Source organism: Mastigoproctus giganteus, chromosome 1 (assembly GCF_048544385.1).
Source record: "Mastigoproctus giganteus isolate SK-2022 chromosome 1, ASM4854438v1, whole genome shotgun sequence".
NCBI classification, from domain to species: domain Eukaryota; kingdom Metazoa; phylum Arthropoda; class Arachnida; order Uropygi; family Thelyphonidae; genus Mastigoproctus; species Mastigoproctus giganteus.
The window spans coordinates 43,783,970-43,808,594 of NC_143575.1; the positions used below are offsets into that span (position 1 = coordinate 43,783,970).

Sequence of the window (24,625 nt, forward strand, 5' to 3'; positions counted from 1 at the left end):
TATCATCTGCAAACTTGGACATTAAGCCTGATATAATTTCATCAATATAATTGATAAATATAGAAAGAAACAATGGGCCCAAGACTGAACCACGGGGTACTCCACCAATAACATTAGTCCACGATGAGCAGTGTCCATTGAATATTATTCTCTGTCTTGTCCCACGCAACCATTCCTTTACCCAGTGTTTCCCAAACTGGGGTCTGTAGACCAGCTCCAGAAGAGGGTCCACGAAACAAGCCCTCTGGACCTGGCCAAATTATTCGTTCTATGTATAGCAAATTGATGATAAATAAGGCTATTTTTATATATTTATGTAAAAATAAGAATTCAGTTGAGTTCTTTTAAACATAAAACTTTTGAATTTTCTTTTCAGAAAATCCACTGTTCAAACATACATACGCACACAGAAACATATGCATGCATGCACACACGTATATGTACGTGTGTGTACACACACACGTGTATGTATATATATATATATATATATATATATATATGTATATAGTGGATATGGCAAATAGTTAACAGTTATAAACGTAAGATAATTAATTATAATGGTGATACAATCAGTGAAAACCTAAACAAAGAACCTGACAAGGGAGAGAAGAGCTGATTAATGCCATCAATGTCTAGATAAAACATTACATCAGTCTTAATATCTATGAACATAATGTGAATGAGCAGGTGGTAACTAAATGCTGTGATAGCTGTCATAGCTGTCTCTGGTCCATGGTAATAACCTGGTAGGGGAAACAATGGTTATATGCAAAAATGAAACATATATAGATAAGGATAATTACTAAATTACTATGTCAAGCCAATTGTAGTAAAGATAGGTTGGACACATTGCAAAGGACTTTATCGAGGGCTAACCCTTACAATGTGTCCTCCCGCAATTGGCGAGCTATCAGTTTCTGTCATCATCTGCCTGTTATTCCTGACGAATGGTCAATAGATATCATAAGGATATCTGTAAGGTGACAACTACGTTAAGTTAAGATTAAACTAGAATATAGTAGTGGATAGAAGATAAATAGTTAGGGGGGTAAACGAAATAAGGTGGTTAACAAGCTAGATGACTTTAGCCCGACCGATAGCCCAGACAACGAAGTAAAAGTAAAAAGCAAATAATGGTGATAGTAAAGAACCAATAATACTATATAACATGTTATTGGATGACAAAAGATAGTCAGCTATTGCTAAATAAGGAGAACGGAGATTAGGTGATAGAAAAGTAATAGTACCTCAATCCCCCTCGAATTGCTCTAATAGTTCTTGAGGTATGAAATGTAGAAAAAGATAGCATATAGATAAAGTGAAGGAATAGTAGTAAGGCAGATTTACGTCAGAACATACCGGGAGCGTAACTTCCCGTCCCTTCTAGTAAGAGAACCTGGTATTGTAATAGAATTAAACAGCCAATTTGGAAAGTAAGAATCAAATATAATCTTGAATGAAGAAGAAAGGAATGGCCAGTTCCTGATTACTTACGGCATAGTATAACGTGTAAGGCAAACTTACCACAATGACGAGACGCGGGAAAAAACCACGTTGTGGCGTACGTGTTAAAATATATAGGTATAGTATATGGTGCCAGCGCCCTCTTACTGGCAAAAGGTTGGATGCTAAAATTATATATTATAGTTTAAACCAAGATAGCCCGTGGGCCAACAGTATGTTAGGCTAGTAGTAAAGGTTCTCATGAAAAATGAAAGAAGAGTGAGGCAAGAAGGAAGCTAAGAATTGATTACTACCTTAGAAGCAAATACAGGTACAACTTTTTCAATGAGTGTAAGCTGTATTAAATATGCTTCTAAGGCAGTGCCTAGTTATGTACATATATACAGGCTCTGTATAAACCATCAATCTGATATAATCCAGTGGAGGAAGAGTTACTTTCTCAAAACAGTAGTTATAATATGGTGGTGGTCAAGATTATTGTGGTATTTTTTTAGAGCTATCAACATAGCAGTATGTAGGTTTATATTTATGAAGCGTTTTGGGAATCCATTCACAGATAATTTATGTTTAAAGTCTGTAAGAGTGCTAATTATATAGCCAGCGCTATTGCATATTTTGACTAATCTCATACTTTGTGACAATATTAAATTTTTTTGAATTCTTATAGAGATATTAGAATGCCAGTTTGTAAGGCTGATGGTGTTGAACGCATAAATTAGATTTAATTGGTTTAAGTCTAATGAAATTACGGTATACACTGGGAGTGATATATGGAATGAAAAAGAGGAAGAAATGGACTGGAGATTAAAATAAGAAGTGAAAAAGCGACCAAAATGAAATAACATTGCGGTGTCTCTCACAATTTCAGTGTCATCATCAGAGGTCATCCACCGAAATTATGAAAAAGACAGCAATGTTCTTGCTTCTGTTTCCGACATGATCTGTATGCTATGGTGCACATGTAGTTGCCACGTGCTGTGAAGGCAAATTTAGATATGAATTTTGCATTAATAAGTTTATAAAGGATGTGCCAATAAAAGTGGTTATAATACGTAGTGCATACAGATCATGGATGCAACAACAAATTACATTACATTAATAAACAAAAAACTACCATCAACCTATACAACAAACGTGGCGCATTCAACTTTAATATAGTCAACCTCACACAGTGGAACTCCAATATTTCTAGAGGAGTACATTCCAACGTTATACTAGCACAAAGCATCAGAATAGCTACCATTTGCAGCAACAAGGAAACAACTATCGATAACATCCAGATACTATACAATAAACTAATTAGCAACCATTTTCCTAAAGCATATCTTCGCTACCACTTCGGTAAAGCCCTTAACATCTTAAAGCATAAAAAACTATGGGACATTAAAATAAACAGTATAATCTTTAATTAATAACTAAACCCATACACACCAAGTATGTATATAGTGTATATACAATACACTAGGCCTCTGTGGTGTCTTACAGTCTAGAAAACTTGTACCCACCAATTGGCCTAACACAGTGTATTAAACATGTATATATTGTAAACATATTTAATTTTACCTTATTTCATATCATTCCTATCTATACAAACACCATAAAAAAAAAATTTTTTTCCCCAACACCTAACGCTAGGAGCCGCTAGTGTTCCCCCACATAAATATACCGGCACCTCGCCATATTGTTCTTTTGGTCAGTCTTACAAAGTAACGGTAAGTTCCTTTCTTCCAGCCTATACTGATATTCCTTATTATAGTTTATCCAGTTTTTTAAATTCTTTTCACTTGCTTCTGTAAGGTCATCCATGATCTTTATGCACTAGGTATTATAACCACTTTTATTGGCACATCATTTATAAACTTATTAATGCAAAATTCATATCTAAATTTGCCTTCACAGCACGTGGCAACTACACATGCACCATAGCATACAGATCATGTCGGAAACAGAAGCAAGAACATTGCTGTCTTTTTCATAATTTCGGTGGATGACCTCTGATGATGACACTGAAATTGTGAGAGACACCGCAATGTTATTTCATTTTGGTTGCTTTTTCACTTCTTATTTTAATCTCCAGTCCATTTCTTCCTCTTTTTCATTCCATATATCGCTCCCAGTGTATACCGTAATTTCATTAGACTTAAACCAATTAAATCTAATTTACGGGTTCTACTTACAATATTATATATATACACATTATGGCTGTAGGGTACGTTTAGCTAATGCAGTGTCCCTGATCCATAAGCTATATTACTATTATTATCTTTTTCGTACAGGCACTTCCCCCCCTATATTAATTAGCTTCTTAGTACCATTATTCGTTACACACACACACACACACACACACACACACACACACACACACACACACACACACACACACACACAGATTACATTTTATATATATATATATATATATATATATACACACATTCTCACTTATTACAAAATGAATAGGTCCCTGTTAGAGTTTGATAAACTTCTGGCTTCTGCTTCCCCAGAGAATTCCTCATGTGTGAATGTAGATGCAAAATACTCATTCAGTTTGTCAGCTACCCGAGCAGGATCATCAACAGCTGAACCATCAATGTCAAGTGGACCAATTTGATTCATTATTGCTGGAGATTTTGGCAACTGCAATATGATCCTCGAACTATGTGACAGAATCAAGAGTGAAGTGGTATCCTATAACTTCCCTCAAAATGTTTATGCTCAAAGATTGAAAGTGAAAACAGCAACAAAAAAGGATTGTGCATGATGAGATTGTCCCTATGGGAATCCAGATGTTGTATCCTCTTGTATGATGATGTAGCCAACAGACCCATTATCTATCCAACAGTTTTTTGGACAAAAGACAAGTTGCTGTCTGGTCTCATCCAACATATTCTCCAAATTCTGTCACCACTAGATCCCTTTCTATTCTGGTGACTCAAAAGAGTAGGCCATCACTGTGAGAACATTCAAACAATTGTTAATCATTGAACTGGAACAATATTCCTGAAAATGAATTCATAAGTTGATTCAACAGCCTCCACTGATGCTATCAAAATTGAATGATGCAAGCAGGGAGAATGCTTTGAAAGAGAAAAGCAAATCAGTTAATAAGTGCCTTCTATGATTTTTGATAAGAGGAGTATTAACACTTGAAACAAAGGTTGTATTTATGAAATAGTTAAAAATAAAGAATTTGATTTTACCATCACTCAATGCTAAAAATACTTTAATGTAAAATAAATGACTATGAACTTACCCTGCTCGCTTAGCATACAAAGCAGCACTCTCTGGATTTTTTTGAATAGCATCAGTGAAGAAACTAATGGCATCTTCTAATCTTCCTAAAAAAAAACCAAAGTAAAAACACAGTTCAGACAGCATTACAGAAACATAAAATTTAACAAAAAGCAATATATAGTAGGATCAAAATGTAACCAAAATTTTTTCCAAAAATTCTCAACATGTTCAATATTATAAAAAGATCACAAATTCTAAAAATTTTGGCCATGCGTTTGAGCAGTTCTACTGTTCAATCACTGAACCATAATTTTTCTTCTATTATAACACAAAACCGACCACAACTTAGAAAAGTGGAAGCACAGGATCTAATTAGTACTCTTCATTTTACTATGACCAGAATATCATAATGAATAAACTCTTAGCGGTAGTATCCGACTTGGACAAACTACGCTGGAAAGATTTTCCATCATAAAACAGACCACTGGTAATGACTGTCTTCCACGTGTAGGTAGCTGTTTTGGAAGTTTTTGATACATCTACTATTTTGGTCATAGCATGAAGATTTGTTTGTTTTTATTATATATTATGTACAGGTGTGTGGGTGTGTGGGTGTGTGTGTGTTCCCAGTCTAATTTGCAAGTTCAATGGGCTGAGAAACATGGAAAGACTCATGGGTGGATGGTGGCTCTACTCCCACTGGCTGAGATCAGCTAAAGCCCCAGCTGAAGGGGCTTTTAAAATTACTTAACTGCACAATAAAACTTAATGAATTTGAAGTTCACAGGAACAAAATATGTTAATTTCAATTTAAATGAGTTTGTTGTATCCATACAAGTTCAGGTCACATTGGTATCAATTAAGAGAAATTTTAGTCAAGTTACTCTTAATTAACACTATGCAGAATTTACTTAATTCTAGTTTAAAATATTGATAATCTTTTAGTTTCATTTTAATTTAATTTGCGAACAGCTGGTTAATGTGTTACCTTAGTCAATATGAGAAAGAAAATAAATGTGCCTAGGAGAAATTCAATATTTGCCACCACTGCCAGTCATACAGTGTGATGCATACAAGTTGCATATTAAAATAAGTGTTGTGTCATTCATTATATATAATTGTTCATACCTGCCAAACAGAGAGAAGGTATTCACATCTCGGGATATTATTTGCTTATGAAAAAGAATATTTATGAACAAGTAAATAACTCTACGTGTAAATAAGTGGCCATTCACAGAAATAATTCACCAAGGAAGTGGCTTACTGAGGAAATACATGATGATAAATTTTTATATGCAGTGGACCCTTGCTTTACGATATTAATCTGTTCCATAGTATCGTGAAAATATCATAATGTGAACCCAATAACGCCACTGTTTTGCTAATTCATTCCAAGACCTAAGAAGTTGAAATTTTCCCTATATAACTAAGCTGTTTTTATCTCTATAAAAGGCGATTTTTGTAATGAAAATTGTATATACTAATTAAAAGAAACTGATTAAAACTAATATACTAATTAAACAAAAACACAAAATCATTTTAACTAAAGAATGCAAAAACAAAACATGTGGCCAACATGTTTAAAAACTCTGCTATTGGCTTAGGAAGGACCACGTGGTCCGGTCGGAGACAATCGTAAGCTCATCCCATCATAAAGTGAAATAAGTAGGCACCGGTTAACATGATCATTGGTTAGTGGAATTAGCCGCTTTAATTTCAAAAAACCAATTCAAATCATTAAAATGCACTACACTTCCATCGTTATCATATGTTTGGTTATAAGAATCAATTTTGAATGCCTATGTGATATTTTTCTGAAGCACATTTCTGGAAGTCACCACCATAAAACAATTTGCCGTTTCCAGTCTATTGTGCTTTTCTGTTAGTGCGATCTATTATAAACGGGTAGTAAACTCGATCTTATTGCATTTGTGAATATACCGATGGCTGGAATTCTGTGGGTTTTTACACTTTTATGGTGAAATGTGTTTCCCCTTCCATGAAATCTTCAATCATATAAAAAACATAAATAAAATTTTCAGAATCTTCTCTTTATTCTTACTTTTTAAGACTCATAAACTTGTTACTCTGTGCCTCACTTGTGCGTATCATGTTATTTGCAATCTGTATGTGCTGTATTCTTTGTTATTGATTGCTTATCTTTTTTACAGTTTTAAATTTTACAACCCCAAAAAAATGCCAGTGAACAGAAACATCAATTAGTATGTACATATTATAGTATTAATTAAGCTATGTACATAAACATAAATTTATATATTATTTCGATTTTCACATATCATTTAATTTTGTTAATTGGTAATGTAATAAAGTGTAAATTTGTGTTCTTTACTTTTTATAGTTTGTTGATAATATTTCTCCTATTTTTGCTTATTAGAATCGCCATTTAATAGAATTAAAATTCAATTCACAAATGTAATCACAATGACCAGCGCTTACCACATATTGTATAGTGAACGGTATTTTATTATGGAGAGTCCATCGTAAATTGATTTGATCATACAGCGAATCAATCGTAAAGTGGGGGTCCGCTGTATTTCAACTTTTACTTAGCTTAGCAATGTAGTACTGAAATGAGAGAAAAGCTACCAAAGCAGCTTTATGGTTAATCTCTTCCATAAACAGACTTAATTTATGCCCACAAAAAATAGACTTAATTCCACACAACCATGATAAAATTTCAAACTACAATCAAACACATATTTTCAACAGTACCCACAAACTAGGCAATCCTATTCCATGGGCAAAAGTAATATAAGTATGCCTCTACTATATGCTGGTAGTCAATCTTTATGATTTGCATGTATTCATTAATAAAATTATTTAAATAATACAATGAATATAACAAAACAAAAATATCAAAGAAAAAGAAACTTACAAATATTCGTTTATATCTACAGAAACTGTTTCTATATAAACTATAAAAAAAATACATAAAACTGCAAAGAAATAAAAAAATCACAGAAACAAAATATTGCAAAATATAATATAGAGTACTTTTAACATTATAACATAAAAACTAAAAATATGCAATGAGGATGTATTAATTTTAATTGAATTTTCCTTGTTTTTGCCAAAGCAAAATCAAGAAACTTACAAATATTCGTTTTTTATCATAATTTATGTTTTGCGCAACGTGATTTTCAATGGATATAATTGATATGTTGGTTAGTCGTTGATCTAAGTTGTTGATCTAAGGCGATTTTTAATCAAATTAAGTTTACTGAAGGACATTTCACAAGAAGCTACTATTACAGGCAGGGTAAGAAAATTTTGTAACACTTTCTATGTTTGGATAAGATTCTATTAGACAATACAGTACTCATGAATGAATTGGGGAAGTTCAAAAGGGGTTATCCTGTAGAATTGATAAAACATGATTTTTGAAACTTTCAATTTGTGTTGAAATATGATCGATGTACACTAAAATCAGTGTACACTGATCATGAAAAAGATGTTCACGTTTGTTTTAACACCGAAATATGCTGTATTTTCAGGAACATATTCTTTGCAGTGAAGGACTGAAAGTGCCTAGGGCTTACGAACACCAAATCTGGCTCTGCCAGCCTCTGCTAGCTTTAAAATCTTCAAAGCGCACAGCACTGCCTGGTTAGTGGAGCTTTAAGTTCCATATCATCATACATCTGAAACAATTGCATGAGTGACATTCCATGTGGCATGCGTTGAACAATAACAAAGATGCTAATTGATTGAGAACAATTGTATGAGTGATGTTCCGTGCGTCATGCATCTGAAAATTTCCACCCATGTATCATTCCAGCTATATCGGAAAGCCATTGGTACTTGCAAATATCATAGGTCCTTAAAATAAAAGATCATATGGAAGGTATATCAGTTCCTGAGAATATCGGATGTCGATGTCATCATCAGTTGAAGCCTCACTGTATTGTTAATTTTGGTGTTTTGACTGAATTGCAAGGAGATGAGTTTCAAAGAGGTTGCATCAGTATGATACAAATCCACCACCTCACTTGATTGCTATCAGCATGATCAAGTAATCTGACAGGGGAAGGTTTATGGAACATTCTCTTAAACAAAAGTGGTCTTTTAGTGGTTAATATAAAGATCAAATATCTTACTGCAGCTAAACTGCACTAATTTGACCTCACAAATGTCCCATTTGGATATGCAGTAATTTCTAAAGCAGTAAGGGAAATACAGAGCTACTGGGAGGGGAGATACTTATAAAACTATGACACCAAGAGCTAAAGCTACATGCAACGTATTAGGGTTATAAAGAATATGAAAAGACAGAATTTTGCCCAAATGTATATAGAGCATTATTAATGAATCTGATGAATTTTGAAGAACTGGCTAAATAGATTAATGCTGATACAACAGAAACAGTATCATTTTGATGTTTTCTGGCAGATGTGCCAACTGAAAACTGATTTGCTCATATTTGGTACGTGCACTGTGCACTTCGATGTTTTTGTTTTTGGACAGATGTACTGGATGTAGAATTTAATAACAAATATATTTCTATTTATACTCTGTGGCCAGAGAACTCTTACAACTTCACTGTAAATGTTTTATTATGGCCAATATACAAGCACAGCAGTTAAGTTAACAATGGGCCATAAATATTTTGAAGCAGCATGTGGGCTCTCAGTGTGTGCTCATATACGTAAACTAATGTTGTCACAGGACCACAAATATGATAAATATAGTATGTGTAAAGAAAAGACAGACATGACAGAAGGGGAGGAAATTATACTTTTAATTGCAAAGTACACTGTTTCAAGAAGAGTGTATATTCCAGAGATGAGACCTCCAAGATATTATTTAAGTCTAACATAAGTGATATGAGTCTGGAGTGTACAGGTCAAAAGAGTGTAATGAATACAATGCATATACAGACATACGGAACAAACAATCAAGCAATAAAAAAAAAAATGTTGGCAAGGGTAAAGGAAAGGGATTTTAAATTTCACATGGTAAATTACCACAGGAATTCCATAGCTATAGAAATAGTCAAAAAAGCATAAAATGGATTTGAAAATGAAATCCATTTTATATAAAAATGCTTGCTTGATGATTCGATGTCTTTTAGTCTTTCACATTCAATAAAAAAAATTAGATAAATTTCACATTGCTATAACACAGGCCTTAAAGTCATCTCTAATATTCATGTTATATTGAGTTTGCACTATATATTTTATAATGTACAATGATCTCTCTCTCTCTCTCGATCTCTCTCTGAGTGGACTGAAGATTCCATTCCAGATAAATTTCAAAAATCAACCTGTACTACAGTATTAAATAATCATTACCATTTATTGCATCAGAATTAAATATAAATACTGACCTTCATTTAGTGCTTCAGTAGCTTGTCCTCGTTTTTCATTACTTTCTTCTATCATTTCTTCAGTTATCTATAATGATTATAATTCAAATAAAATATTAAAATGATAATGATTTTTAAATCATTTAAAATAATGAAGATAATTTATTATACATAAATTAAATTCCTTACAGAAAAAAAGTTATTCAAAGGATTTCATTTTTTGGTATTTACCAATTTGGTTTTTTTGATCTTGGGATACTTTTACTTCATTAAGTTCAATTTATAGATCTGATCATAAATGCATGCGAATGAAATGAAAATTGCAAGATTTAAAGATATTTAATGGTATTTCATTAAATGTTTTATATCAATTTGCACCAGTTATTCTTATACACAATTATTATGATCTCCACTTACCTGTTAATTGGTAGATTAGTAGAGTAGTTAATGATCACCGCCCAGCAGAGCTTCTTCAGAGTGACCTAGATAAACTTCAGGAATGGTCAGAAAAATGGCAGCTAAGCTTTAATCCAGCAAAGTGTAAGGTATTGTACCTGCGGGACAGTAACTCTAAAATAACTTGACAGAGTTGAACTAAAGCTGGTAGTGGAGGAAAGGGACTTGGGTATTATGATATGGTCAAATATGAAGTTCTCCAAGCATTGTAGATAGGTTGCAAGGAAGGTCCATAGTGTCCTATCGATGATTTATTGAATTATTGCTAGTAGGGATAAGGAGGTCATAATTCCATTATACAAAGGGTACTAGGAAAGTTTTGCAATATGACGCAACAATGAATCACAGGAAGCTGCTTGTTGCTGCATGTTGAGACATGTTCATACGTGCATAGTAGCCGCAGCGCCAAGTCGATGGGCTCAGTTATTCATTAGTAGTGAGAGTGTAAAGTGCTTGCGATGGCATTGTGGTCACGAAATGAGATAAGGACAGTTTTGCGGTATAATTTCGTGCGTGGTTTAACCATAGACCAGTGCTTAGAAGAAATGACTCTTGCACTAGATGATGATTGTCCACATCGTACAACGATATTCAGGTGGTATAGAGAATTCCAAAGGGGAAATTTCGCTCTGGAGGATTCGGAGAGGCCGGGAAGGTCACGAACGTCAGTTACGGAGGAAAACGTTACTGCTGTGAGGAAAATGCTTGACGAAAACAGGCGAGTGACCTACCAACAGATAGAGGATACTTTGGGCCTAAATGCACCAGCAATTCATTCGATTCTGCAAGATCATTTGCACGTGAAGAAACTTTGTTCTCTCTGGGTGCCGCATCAACTGACTGAAGAGCAGATGACATGACGTGTGACTTGGTGCCGGGAGATGTTAAAAAAGTTTGATAAGGGACAATCTCGGTATGTGAACAACATCGTGACAGGTGACGAGACTTGGCTGTACTATTAAGATCTGCCGACCAAGGCTCAAAACAAAGTTTGGGTCTTTGATGATGACGACACACCCGTAATTGTCAGAAAATCCCGATCTGTAAAGAAGAAAATGATAGCTGTATTTTTCAAATCGAGTGGAATTGTGGAACGTGTCGTTTTGGACACGCAGAAGACAGTCACAGCAAAGTGGTATACTGAACAATGCCTGCCTAAAGTCATTGGATCTATGAAGAACCTGCGGCCAAAGTCAAGAATGGACACCTGGTACCTCCATGACGATAATGCTCCAGCTCACCGCGCCAAAGCCTGCACCGAATATTTGACCACGACAGGACTGAAACTTCTCGAGCACCCTCCCTACAGTCCAGACCTTGCTCCCTGCGACTTTGCACTGTTCCCGCATGTGAAAATGAAGCTAAAAGGGAGGCGGTTTTCCAGTGATGAGGACCTTCTACGGGCTTGGGACAACGAGTGTGCTTTACTCCCTAGTGAAACTTGGCAGAACTGGTTTAAAGATTGGTTTCGGAGGATGGAGAGGTGTATTGAATGTAGAGGAAATTACTTTGAAAAAATTAAATAAACAAAGCTGTATTGCAAAACTTTCCTAGTACCCTTTGTATATGACTATTGTTAAATCATGCTTGGAATACTGTGTTCAAGTAGGGAGACTGCACCAAAAGAAAGATATTGTGCTTCTTGAAAGGGTCCAAAGACAGGTAACTCAACTGGTGAGATTTGCAAAAATGCGTCCACATGAGGAAAGACTTTGAATATGTGGGTTGCAGAGCTTAGAAACTAAGGATCTTAGAGGAGACTTGATTGAGGTGTTTAAGGCTCTGAGAGGCAATAGTAAAATGAATGAGGATGAAATTTTCATGGTTATAAATGATTCTAGAACTAGGGGCCATAAATTCAAGTTAATAAGTTACCTACATGGGTGGCAGAGGCTGACAGCTTGGGGAAATTCAAAGGTCAGCGGGATAGTTACCTACAGGAGGAATAAAATGTATAGATTGTCTACTTCCTTTTCTTTTATTAATTATTTATTTTTTAAATTTTCTTCTTATTTTATTCTACTTTTTTTTTTTTGGCTGGTGCAGCATAAGTCATAGGCTTCCTTGCACCATGTAGCCATTGTTAATACTAATTAAAAACTGTATTAAACATTGTACAGCAAGCATTTTAGTGAAAAATCCCATTGCACCTTGACTTCCACTAAAATTTATTAATTTTATTATAGGGCCACAAATTTATATTTATTTTCAAAAAATAGCTGGAACATACAGCTGAACTCTGTTATAACGAGCACGGAAATAACATAACAGCTGTAATGAGCAAAAACTCAATGATTTTAATTTACGAGTATTCGCATACAATTGCTCACTGTTATAACAAGCATACTACATGGATATACTGTACTGTAAAAATTTTGGTAACTATGCAAACATTCTTAATTGCTCAGCTAGTCGAAAAAAACCTAATTCTTTGGGTTTTTTTTGACTACCCAAAATGAAAGGGGTAACTTAGCTTTTATGACCACCTGCATCACATTGGATTAGTGACCGGTTTATGACCTTATCCTTTCGGGGCCGGGGGCTATACAACAGTGCATTGGCTTTCCACTTGTCGCATTACCCTATTTACAAGTTGTCTTGTATTCACTGAACCATAAATTATTTCACGACTTCTAAGAATTTTGTCAATGGTACTTCTAAGAATTTTGGAAACGGAACTTCTAAGAACTTTGTATGCAGATCACTTTACTGTTATTTAAAATAAAATCAGTTCGAAATGAACCATTCCTTTAGAAATATGTCTACTAACAAAAGAAAGTCTCTCTCGATTTGCGAAAAAGTCGAAATTATTCACGAGTTAGAAGTGCAAGAACATGGTGCAAAAAATGTTGAAGTGTGCAAAAAGTTTGTTTGTTCTCTTCAACAGTAATGACATTGTAGAAGAATAAACATGTTTACATATCGGCACTGGAAAAGAACATAACTGAAAAAAAATAATAATAAATAAATAAAAATAACTGAAAAAAAAATAAAAAAATAAAATAAAAAAAATTTTTGGAAGTGCTAGGTTACAAACACCAATGATGCAGTGTTTCAATGGTTCACTACACAAAGAAGTGCTGGATTTTCAGTAGAAGGTCTGATCTTGAAGGCCCAAGCGGAAAAATTTCTTTTGTTTTTTTGAAACAATCTTTTTATCAAGTTATTGAGAATTAAAAAAGAATAGGAGGTAGATTTAATCCATTGCTGTAGTGAATAATGGTTATAACGAGGCAATTTTGTCAGTCCCTTGATGCTCGTCATAACCAAGTTTGACTGTACTTTATACCAATAAAAGACAAATTTACAACTATAAAAAATTATAAAAATCTGTCTCGGATACGTATGAACAAATAAAAACCACAGCATAATAAAATTTTTAAATAAGCTTAAAAAAAAAAAAAAAAGTATTTTTTGAAGGTGATGCATTTCTATGAATACATTTAGAATGTTACATTTCCTAAAAATATTTCTTTCAATGTTTACTTGTAAATTTTATTTTATGGATGTGAAATTAATTTTTATATTTTCACATTTTTTAAATGTTATACAGTTATACCGTACAAAAAAGGAAACTATTATCCAAGTTTCAATGTAATCCTCATTATATTCAACACACTTCCTCAAACACTGCACTAATGCTGGATTCCCTGAGAGATGTTTTGTGGTTGGTATTGAAGCCATTTGTGCATGGCCATCTAAGACCTTTTAGTGCCCAATAAAGGAGATAATCACATGGAGCTATGTCTGGTGAATATAGAAGTTGGAATAATACCTCAAACTTCACCCCCTGAATCTAATTCGTTGTAGAATGGGCGGTGTGAGGATGAGCATTATCGTGCTGCATGCACATACACCTCAGGACAGTAAACTATGTTTTTTTGGATTGTTCTCTTAGCATTAGCTTCAGCATTGGTAGAGGCATATGATGCAAGAAAGCAAGCTTAAACAGCATCAGCCTAAAAAAAAAAAAAAATCCCTTTTCACCCACCCATCCATCTACTCTAAACATTTGTCCAGTTCTTCCTTGAATTTATTTAGGCTATCAACTTCCACAACAAATGGAAGTTTGTTCCAGCAATCAACCGCTGGCTAAAGGCAAATTTCCACACATTTATTCTACACCTGTCTTTCCTCAATTTGAATTTATGACCCCTCAGGTTCATAATCCGAGCAAGAGGGATAATCCCTCAAACCATTCAGGGTGTTATTCACCTCACAGATCATCTCTCAGGTACTTAGTCTCCAGATGTTGCAATTTGCAGAACTTAAGCCATTCTTGGTCTCCATTCCCCTCACTTGTTGCCTTTCTCTGTACTTGTTCTAGCAACTCTACATCCTTCCTAAAATGAGGCCACCAGACCTATACACAGTACTCAAGGCGTGGCCTCATTGTTACCTTATAGAGTGAAAGGACAGAATTCGTGGGATACCTGGTTCTTGGGCAACGCAATGCTGTCACCCCTCTAGCTAGTGGATGAACTCACCACTTGGCAGGTATATTGGTACACTGCATTCACTTAGATGGTAATTAGATGTCAGTTTGGATAAACGTCGTGAGTTAACAACTTTGAAAGAGGGATGACAGTGGGTGCCCAACGTATGGGTCACTCTATTGCAGAAGTGATAGAAATTGCACTATATCCCCATTCAATAATATCAAGAGTGTATCAGGAATATGCCATTTCTGGAATTACATCTCATCGTGGACACCACTGTGGGCAGAGAAAAGTGGTGGATGAACGTGGCCATCGATCTGTTTTGCAATGTTTCTGCCAACTGGAGAGTGACAATGGCACAAATCACCACTTATTTCAATGAGGGAAGTTCCAGAAACGTCTCCACCAAGACCATCATGATCATTAGCTTCTGGTGTGTCAGCGGATCCCACAACAGGTTGTGGGATCCGCTGACACACCAGAATTCCATTGCTAACACCATGACAGAGGACTCTACGCCCCAACTGGGAGAAAGAACATCGGCACTGGACCTTGGATAATTGGAGATGAATTCTGATGAGTCCCATTTTCAGTTTGTTCGAGCAGACGAGAGGGTGCATATCTAGTGGAAACCGCACAAAGCTATGCACCCATCATGTCAACAAGGAACTGTTGAGGCAGGTGGACAGTCGGTAATGGTCTGGGGTATGTTCAACTGGCACATGTGGTACCTCTGGTTCACCTAGACACATCTCTGAACGGTCCAGGTTACGTGTCCATCCTTGCAGGCCATCTGTATCCCTTCATGGTCATCGTGTACCCACAGGGCAATGGACTCTTCCAGCACAGTCCCCCCCCCCACAGAGCCTTGGTGACTAGAACATGATTTGAAGAGCATTCCGCAGATTTTACCACCATGGAATGGCCTCCCTGTTCACCGGACATGAACCCTAGGAAGCATCTTTGGGATGCTGTGGAAAGGTTCGTTCAAGCTTTGGATCCTCCACCCAGAAATGCAACGGAATTATGGACAGCGGTGCAGCAAGCATGGATGGAAATACCTGTGGAACGCTTTTGTGAAGTAGTGGACTTAATGCCTTACCTTGTGACTGCCTTTATCAGGGTACAAGGTGGGTATACCCATTACTAGGTAGGTATCCCATGATATCTGTCCACTCAGTGTAGTGCGTATTGTTTAGCTAGTAGTTAGATTCGTAAATACTGCATTTTGAAATGCCGTATTTACGAACGTTCAGCATTTATTTATTGCGATTAGCATTCATGTTTTTGATTTTGTTGATACTTGAAAAAAAGAACTCGCAAAGTGCCTTTTTATATACATAATCCAAAAATTAAATAGAGGGGTAAAAAGTAAAAGTAATAAAAAAATAAATAAGAAAAAATAGTCAAAAAGTTTTTACACACACACACACACACACACACACACACACACACTTAAAAAAAAAAAAAAAAAAAAAAAAAAACACTCACCCATCAAAGCACAGGTAAGGCACGTCTCTTTGGGCAGATGGGCATTTGCACTGCTGGAGTGAGCACTGTGTTGTCTTTTTATTTTATTTTAAATATTGGGGTTGTTGTGCTACTTAGGTAGCAGAATTACACCTTACCAAGTATAACACTAATCATAGCATTAATCTGCTGTATTATTTTTGTGGTGCAGGTTATGGACAAAATAATGGAAACACCTGTGATAAGAGTTACAGATATGTACTAATATGGTGTTGAGCAACCCTTCGCTTTTTTAAAACTGCTTGGATTCTATGTGGAATAGATTCAAATAAATCTTGAACTATTTTAAGAGGAATATAGGACTATTCTTCGTGGAGGAACATTTCAAGCTCCTTGACTGACGAAGGTGGAGGAAATCTGCTTCTTGCTCACCTCTCCAAGTGTCTCAATAATATTTAAGTATGGTGATTGTGAGGGCTATGGGAGATGCTTAGCCTCAGTTTCATGCTCCTCAAACCAAGATTGGACACATCTGGCTGTGTGTACTATAATATTATCATCTTGAAACATGGCATTGTTTGAGGAAAATGTTTGCACCATGGGATGAACCTGATCACTCAAAATATGAAGGTAATCAGAGGCAGTAATTTGACTGTTCGGGGTAATGACAGGACCCAAAGAATATCAAGATATTGCTGCCCAAAGTATTGTTGATCCTCCTCCTCCTCCTCCACATTTGAAGGTTGGTACGAGACAAGCAGGACTGATGTGCTTCCTTTGGCATCTACCAAACATAGACTCTCCCTGATGTTGAAAAAAGTGTTAATGATGATTTGTCTCAAAATATGACGTTTCCAAGAGTGTTCAGTTTTTGTATTCCTTACGCCACTGCATCCTCTTTCCAGCATTACCATAAGTAATAAGGGCTTGGATAGTGGTTCTACTATAAATTTAAGCTTTATGAAGTTTTGTCAAACTGTTTTACTAGAAACGAATTGCTGAGATTCACATAAAGTTCTTTGGTTATTTTTGAAGCAGTAGTTTTTATGTTTTCAGGCTACAATTACTTTCAGCGTCCAGTAGTCTCTTTCAGTAAGCTTTGATCTTCTGCCACAATATGTCCTATTAGATTTTTCCCCACATACTTGGTGAATGCAGACATTACTTTTGATACAACTGCTCTGGATACATTAAAAAAAATCGGCAGTTTTAGTCACTGATATCCCTGGCAAATATGCACCAACAATTTGACTTCTTTGAAATTTAGGCAGGTCAATTATTTTCTTTATGTACCTTTTTACATCACCTATAAATAAATACCAGCTTTTAGTGTCTTTTCTTCACAGTGCTACCAGCAAGAAACAAAAAAGATAAAAAAAAAAAAATAAAAAAATAATAATAAAGAACAAAAATAAAAAAAATCACTACACATCATAAATAAATCACACAGCCATTACACAAACTACTATTTTCATATTATCAGGTGTTTTCATTATTTTGTTCCCCCCTATTATTAATGTACAGAAAGAGGCTATGCTTGATATTTACAATGATTTTATATAGCTTTCTTAACTTGAGGCTTTTGCCCTAAACTTAACCATTTATCTATTTTATTTATTGCACCATCTCGCATCTCAAACACTGTGAATATATCTCCTCACTGGGTTGTTCAGGTCTACACAATGCCTACTTTCCCCTCTTACGAGACTCCAATCAGTCAAAACCCAGGTCTCGGTAATGGCATACACTTTAAATAAAAAGCAATACACTTCTCCATTGGAGCAGTACCTTTTATTATAGTAGTGCAATACCAAGGCAACCTGTGGTGAAAGGCCTCCACAATATGAGATCGATGCGCTAAGTAGCAAACCAAGTTTGCTCATAGCTGCGTACATAAAAAGTGGTAGATTCTTTTGGATATGCCAGAAGAAAGAAAGGTGAGTGAAATAAGAAAAAGATTTTTACCCACAAATGAAAACAATGACAAAGAAATATCACATCTGCCTATTTTGTATTTTCAGCACAGCTTGAGGTTATTAAAGCATTAAATTATAAATAATAAAAAAAAGTAATACATTCACTGACCTCTATACTATCATCTCCCATTGGCTGACTCGCATCTGTGTCAGGACTAACAACTCCTGTTTCATCTAATTCTAGAAAAAAAAAAATAATAAATAAATACTTAAGATGTTCTAAAATTAAAACTTTTTAATGTTACAACTAATCTTCTGTCTATATGCTCTTTTTTAATGTATTCCTAGTATTTCTCTTGCAGTACCACTCAAATTTCAGTAAAATGTGTTCTTGTTTGTTAACATGTTTTATACTTTAATGTTAAACATCAGAAACAGTCATGAATAACTCAAAATTGGCAATAGTTATAAAAACATAATAATATCATTTTTTTTTTTTTGCCATCAAGTAAATGCATTAATTAAAAAAAAAATGAACTTCAATTGATTCGTTTTTTGAAAACCATTTGTAAAACATTTATGTGTACAGTAGGGTCTCAAAATACACGAATCCAACTCACATGCAAACTGTCCCCCTGATTCGTACTGGCATGCTACTTGTAGTTAGTCTGCTTTATGATGGCAATCGGCACCTGGGAGGAGATCGGAAGGAATGGAAAGAGGAAGGTCAACATCATAGCGCACAGTATCAGTTTTCATTTGGCCAAGTAAGAATTTTGTACTTGAAAAAGCTGATACCTTATAGATTAATAAGGAGGATAATCTTAAATTATAGGAGAAAAGCTCATACCTTTTTAGTAAGACTGTTAATCTCTCAACACTCAATCGTGAATGATTATAATATGAACTTATCCCCTGTGCATAGTCATAAATAAATCAAATTAAAATAGCTATTAAATAAAATAATCATGCCTTCAACTCTCATATCATGTCAAGGGAATTGGAAAGAATTACGGAAAGACGGCACCCACCAACCTCTAAAAAACCAACCAACATCACATGCCACCATGAGAATTGAAAAACAATTGTCGCAAAAATCTAAAAACGACGAAACAAATAAATATTCATTAATTCACATATAAATTAAACTTTAAAACCGTCTAACTTCTTTTAAGAGACCACCTTATTCGGTTTGTTACCGTGTTCACAAGAAGTACAAAAGTGATTTGCGAATGCTATCCCCCCCTATTTTATATAAAACTAACGACACCTGACACGAGATTATTTATATAGACCAATGTATGAATTACTATTCATGCATGCGCGTAAGTGTCCGAAATATTATAAGGTCAGCGTATATTAATAGTCAACATTTAATCTCATTTCTAATGTTTCGGCAATTAATAATTTAAAATATTTAAGCTGTTTATTAAGAACTTTCGATTCATTAAAAAGGAACACATGTCCATCAGTGATTGCATGAAACGCAAGCTCAGAGGCACCCGTCCTACCTGCCCTAACTGATGCCACATGCTGCTGTATCCCTACCGAAAGTAAATTTTGGGTCAAGCCAATATAAGTAGAATTGCACCCCCACACTCACAAGAAATATTCACAAGCAATTATATTGCTACACTAACCGTGTTGTATTAAAATAATAATTTACCTTTAATACTGCAAAATATTCACAATTAAAACCATTTACAATAAAATATATAATACAAATAAAATGAAATAAGAGCGATAAAAACATTATAAAACTTTTAAAATATGTTAAAATACTTTAAAACACTTAAAATACCGGATACTGAAGCTTTCAGAGGAATCCGCCTCCTTTCTCAACAGTACATTTTTAATTGCAACACATCCTTAAATAGTAGCAGGTTCACGGCTCATGTGGTTCCACAGGCACGTGGGCGATATTCCCTTCATGCGCACTAGAACCGGAAATGGCTCGGGAGTGTGCAAGGCGGAATCGGTCATCCCATCCAAGTACTATAGCCTCAAGGAGGGGATGCATATGAACTCCCCTCTTCTATACTCTGTTCTTTTACAAATGTCAAAGTATAGAAGAGGGTGAGACTATGATATTTTTGATGTAGTGTCTCTGTTTACGTGCATTCCCATTTAACATGGAGTACGATGTGTAAGAATGGCCCTAGAGAAAGACGATACCCTAAGTATCAGGACTCTCCTTAATGTAGAAGATATTTGTAGTGCTGTAGAGCTTTGTCTGTCCAGCACCACTATGGTATTTCAGGATGTTATGTATAAGCAGGTTCACGGCGCGGCAATGGGTTCTCCCATAAGTGCCATTGTAGCAAATTTGGCTATGGAAGAACTGGAAACCAGGATTTTTGATGGGTTGGATCCCCCCATGCGCAAATGGAAAAGGTATGTCGATGACACGTTTATCATTATTCGGAGGGGGGGGGGAGAGGATGAAGTACTCAGTTTTCTCAATAGCTTCTCCCCGTTCATTCAGTTTACCTCGGAGGTAGAAGTGGATGGTACCCTCCCGTTCCTTGATATATTGGTCTATAGAGAAGGACTTAGGTTAAAAACTAGTCTATAGGAAGCCTATGTGCCGAGGCCAATACACTCATTATAGTTCGGCACAAACTAACCAACATAAAAATAGTCGCTAAAGCATTATTGGATAGGGTTGGGTCCCACTGCAGTACCCCCCGGGGACAGAGAAGAGGAAATCAGACGAGTCACAGCAGACCTCAAGAAATGCGGCTACCCCCAGAGGGTCATGGACAGATACATTAGAGGTGTTTTTTTTTTTTTTTTTTTTTTTGGTAGTTGTTGGCGCATCGGCTTCTGTGGCCATAGTGCACCTCCCAAGGTTTTTGCAGTACTTTGATCCAAGCCCGAGGCGGGATTCGAACCCGCGACCTTTGGGTTGCCAGGCAGGCACTTTACCCACCTGGCTAGCCCGGTCGGCCATTAGAGGTGTGGAGTACCATAGAGAGCCTTTCACACCAGTTGCCATGGCTTACATTCCCTACTATCCGGGCCTTACTGAGTGTTTAGCACGAGTTTTACGGGATTGCCAGACACACTGTGTGCAGCTTCCGGGACGGAGGTTGCACACAGTGGTGTCCCAGGTTAAGGACCCCATAACAAAAGATTGTAGTAGTGGGGTAGTGCATGAGATTAAGTGCCCGGATTGTGGGGAGTGTTATGTTGGTGAAACAAGGCGCCGGTTCAGAGACCGTCTGGGGGAACATATGAATGCTATAAAGACCGTGGATTATGGGAAGTCTGCTGTGGCAGAACATTTTTGGGAGAAGCATCATCAGATCTCCCCCAGACGAAGCTGTCATCGTCGACCGTGCTCATAGATTTTGGGACCAGAAATGGCTTGAGAGCTTACGAATTTGTTCATCCGAGAACAATACCATTAACAGAGACAGGGGAGTTCGTATGCATCCCCTCCTTGAGGCTGTAGTACTCACACAGGATGACCGATTCCGCCTGGCACGCTCCCGAGCCATTTCCGGTTCTAGTGCGCAGGAGGGGAATACCGCCCGTGTGCCTGTGGAACCACATGAGCCGTGAACCTGCTACTATTTAAGGATGTGTTGCAATTAAAAATTGTACTGTTGAGAAAGGAGGCAGATACCTCTGAAAGCTTCGGTATCTGGTATTTTAAGTGTTTTAAAGTATTTTAACATATTTTAAACATTTTATAATGTTTTTATCGCTCTTATTTCATTTTATTTGTATTATATATTTTATTGTAAATGGTTTTAATTGTAAATATCTATGTTATGTACATTTATTTTGCTGTATTAAAGGTAAATTATTATTTTAATACAACACGGTTGGAGTATCAATATAATTGCTTGTGAATATGAATTCTCCCAACCTCATAGACCTATTTGAAGACCCACAAGAAATAATGTAAACAATATTGTGAGCTTCCATGGTAGGAACTACATAACCCTATGTTTCAAGACGGCATGGAGCTTACTCATAGGTTGTGGAACAATCTTAAATTCAGTGTTCTTAAATCATTCGCAAATTACTTTGTACTTCTTGTGAACACGGTAACAAACCAAATAAGGTGGTCTCTTAAAAGAAGTTAAAAAAAAGCTTTAAAGTTTAATTTATGTGTGATTAATGGATATTTATTTGTTTCATCGTTTTTAGATTTTTGCAACAATTGTTTTTCAATTCTCATGGTGGCATGTGACATTGGTTGGTTTTTTGGAGGTTGGTGGCCGCCGTTTTTCCGTAATTCTTTCTGATTCCCTTGAGGTGATACAAGAGTTGAAGGCATGATTATTTTAATTAATAGCTATCTTAATTTTATTTATTTATGACTATGCACAGTGGGGTAAGTTCATATTATAATCATTCACGATTGAGTGTTGAGAGATTACGGAGATAATGGTAAAAGAACTAGGCAAAATCTTTAGTATTGAGGTTTTCTCCTATAATTTAAGATTATTATAATAATAGGACTTATTGGGCTTCATATAATTTGATTTGATTTGAATTAATAAGGAGGATAATATATGTCTTCAACTTGAATATGGCCTCCCAAAGGCATAATCTTATGATACAAAAAGGTGCACCCAAAAGGTGCACTTTATGACTTTGATTGTGCTTTATTTAAGATTTATGTACATTCAATTTACATAAATAAAGTTTATATACACATATACAGCCAGGCCCCGCACAACGTGAGTTTGAGTAACGCAGTTTTCAGTTACCGCAATTTGAAAAAAATTACACCACTTTTTACTTTACGCGATGCAAATGTTCAGTTAACGCAATCTTTTTTATGTAATAGTTGAAAAAGATTCAAATCACATGCTAAGCATCTGACGGCGAATAAACAAGTGTTTGCCCGCCTCAATGTATTTCATCAACCATTGGAAGTAGATGTGTTACTTGTTTGTCTACTGCTAATAAAGTCACATGCAGACACATTTAAAAATTCTAATTTTCTACCTCTGTTAATTATGGATAAAAGAAAGAGTGAAAAACAACATGATTGCAATAAAAAAAATGAAAAATTATTACTTTAGCTGAAAAACTTGAAGTTATTAAAAAACATGAAAGTGGTGCAAACCATGTGAAAATCATAAGAGATCTAGGATACAGTGAGTCTACCATACAAACTATCTTGAGCTGTAAGGACAAATATAAAGAGAAAAGTAAAGTTTCATCAACTTCTTTTGTTTTACAAAATACCAGAAACAGAACTTCAATAATGATTGAAATGGAAAGTCTTTTATCAATTTGGATAGAAGATTGCAATTCAAAAACGAATTCCATTATCTAAGGGCAATATTCTGAGCAAAGCTATTAACATTAACATGAGGGGAATGAAGGGCTCCTCTTACCAAGAGAGGCTTAAGTTCTGCAAATTGCAGTGGCTGGAGACTAGGCACCTGCGCGGTGATCTCATTGAGGTATATAAGGCCTTGAATGGGTTGAGCACGCTGAATTCTGATGGGATCCTTCCACTTGTTCAGATTATGAACCTAAGGGGGCATAAATTCAAATTAAGAAAAGACAGATGTAGAATAGATGTGCGGAAATTTGCCTTTAGCCAGCGGGTGGTTAATTGCTGGAACAAACTTCCATCTGTCGTTGTGGAAGTTGATAGGTTGAATAAATTTAAGGAGGAACTGGACAGGCATTTGGAGGGAATGGTGTGATTTTTTTTTTTTTTTTGGCTGATGCTGCATAAGCTCATACATTTGCTTTCTTGCATCACATGCCACTACTACTACTACTACATTTTTACTAAGCTTAAAGATAGTATGAATCAGAGCTGTACTACTCAATATGTTCTACGTTGATAATAATATTAGTAAAATAATAAGAGGGGTTTACCTCAATTTCTGGAGGGTATCATACGGAAGTGTTCTACGCACTATATTGAGGTAAACCCCTCATTATTTTACTAAGCTTAAAGAAACAAAATATCAAGGGGAGACTGAAACATTTGTTGCTAGTTCAGGGTGGTTTGAACGTTTCAAAAATCGAGCAGGACTGCATAATGTTAAACTAACAGTGGAAGCTGCTAGTGCTGACGAAGATGCTGCAGCCAAATTTCCTACAGAATTGTAGAAACATTCAGGATGGTGAATACGACGATCAGAAAATATTTAGTGTAGACGAAAAGGGCCTATTTTGGAAATGGATGCCAACTAAAATTTATTTGGCTGCAAATGAAGCATCGCAACCAGGGTATAAAGTCTCAAAAGACCGACTAACGCTTTTATTAGGAGGTCTGAAAAATGTGATTTTAAATTGAAGCCTATTTGGAAGCATCTTTTACCCCATTGCGCAAGCGA

At 35.7% G+C, this 24,625-nt stretch overlaps 1 protein-coding gene across 3 annotated transcripts in view; it reads right to left on the reverse strand.

The window, feature by feature from the left end:
- The window catches only part of LOC150090753 (hsc70-interacting protein-like), a 203,926-nt gene that overhangs the window by 91,412 nt on the left and 87,889 nt on the right, over window positions 1-24,625 (reverse strand). For all 3 annotated transcript variants that reach the window (XM_090379869.1, XM_090379852.1, XM_090379860.1), the window contains exons 5-7: window positions 18,472-18,542; window positions 10,043-10,109; window positions 4,715-4,799 (exon numbers count right to left, since the gene is read on the reverse strand). In XM_090379869.1, coding sequence (XP_090235995.1) covers window positions 4,715-4,799; window positions 10,043-10,109; window positions 18,472-18,542 — 223 coding nt within the window. The remainder of the gene's footprint in view (window positions 1-4,714; window positions 4,800-10,042; window positions 10,110-18,471; window positions 18,543-24,625) is intronic.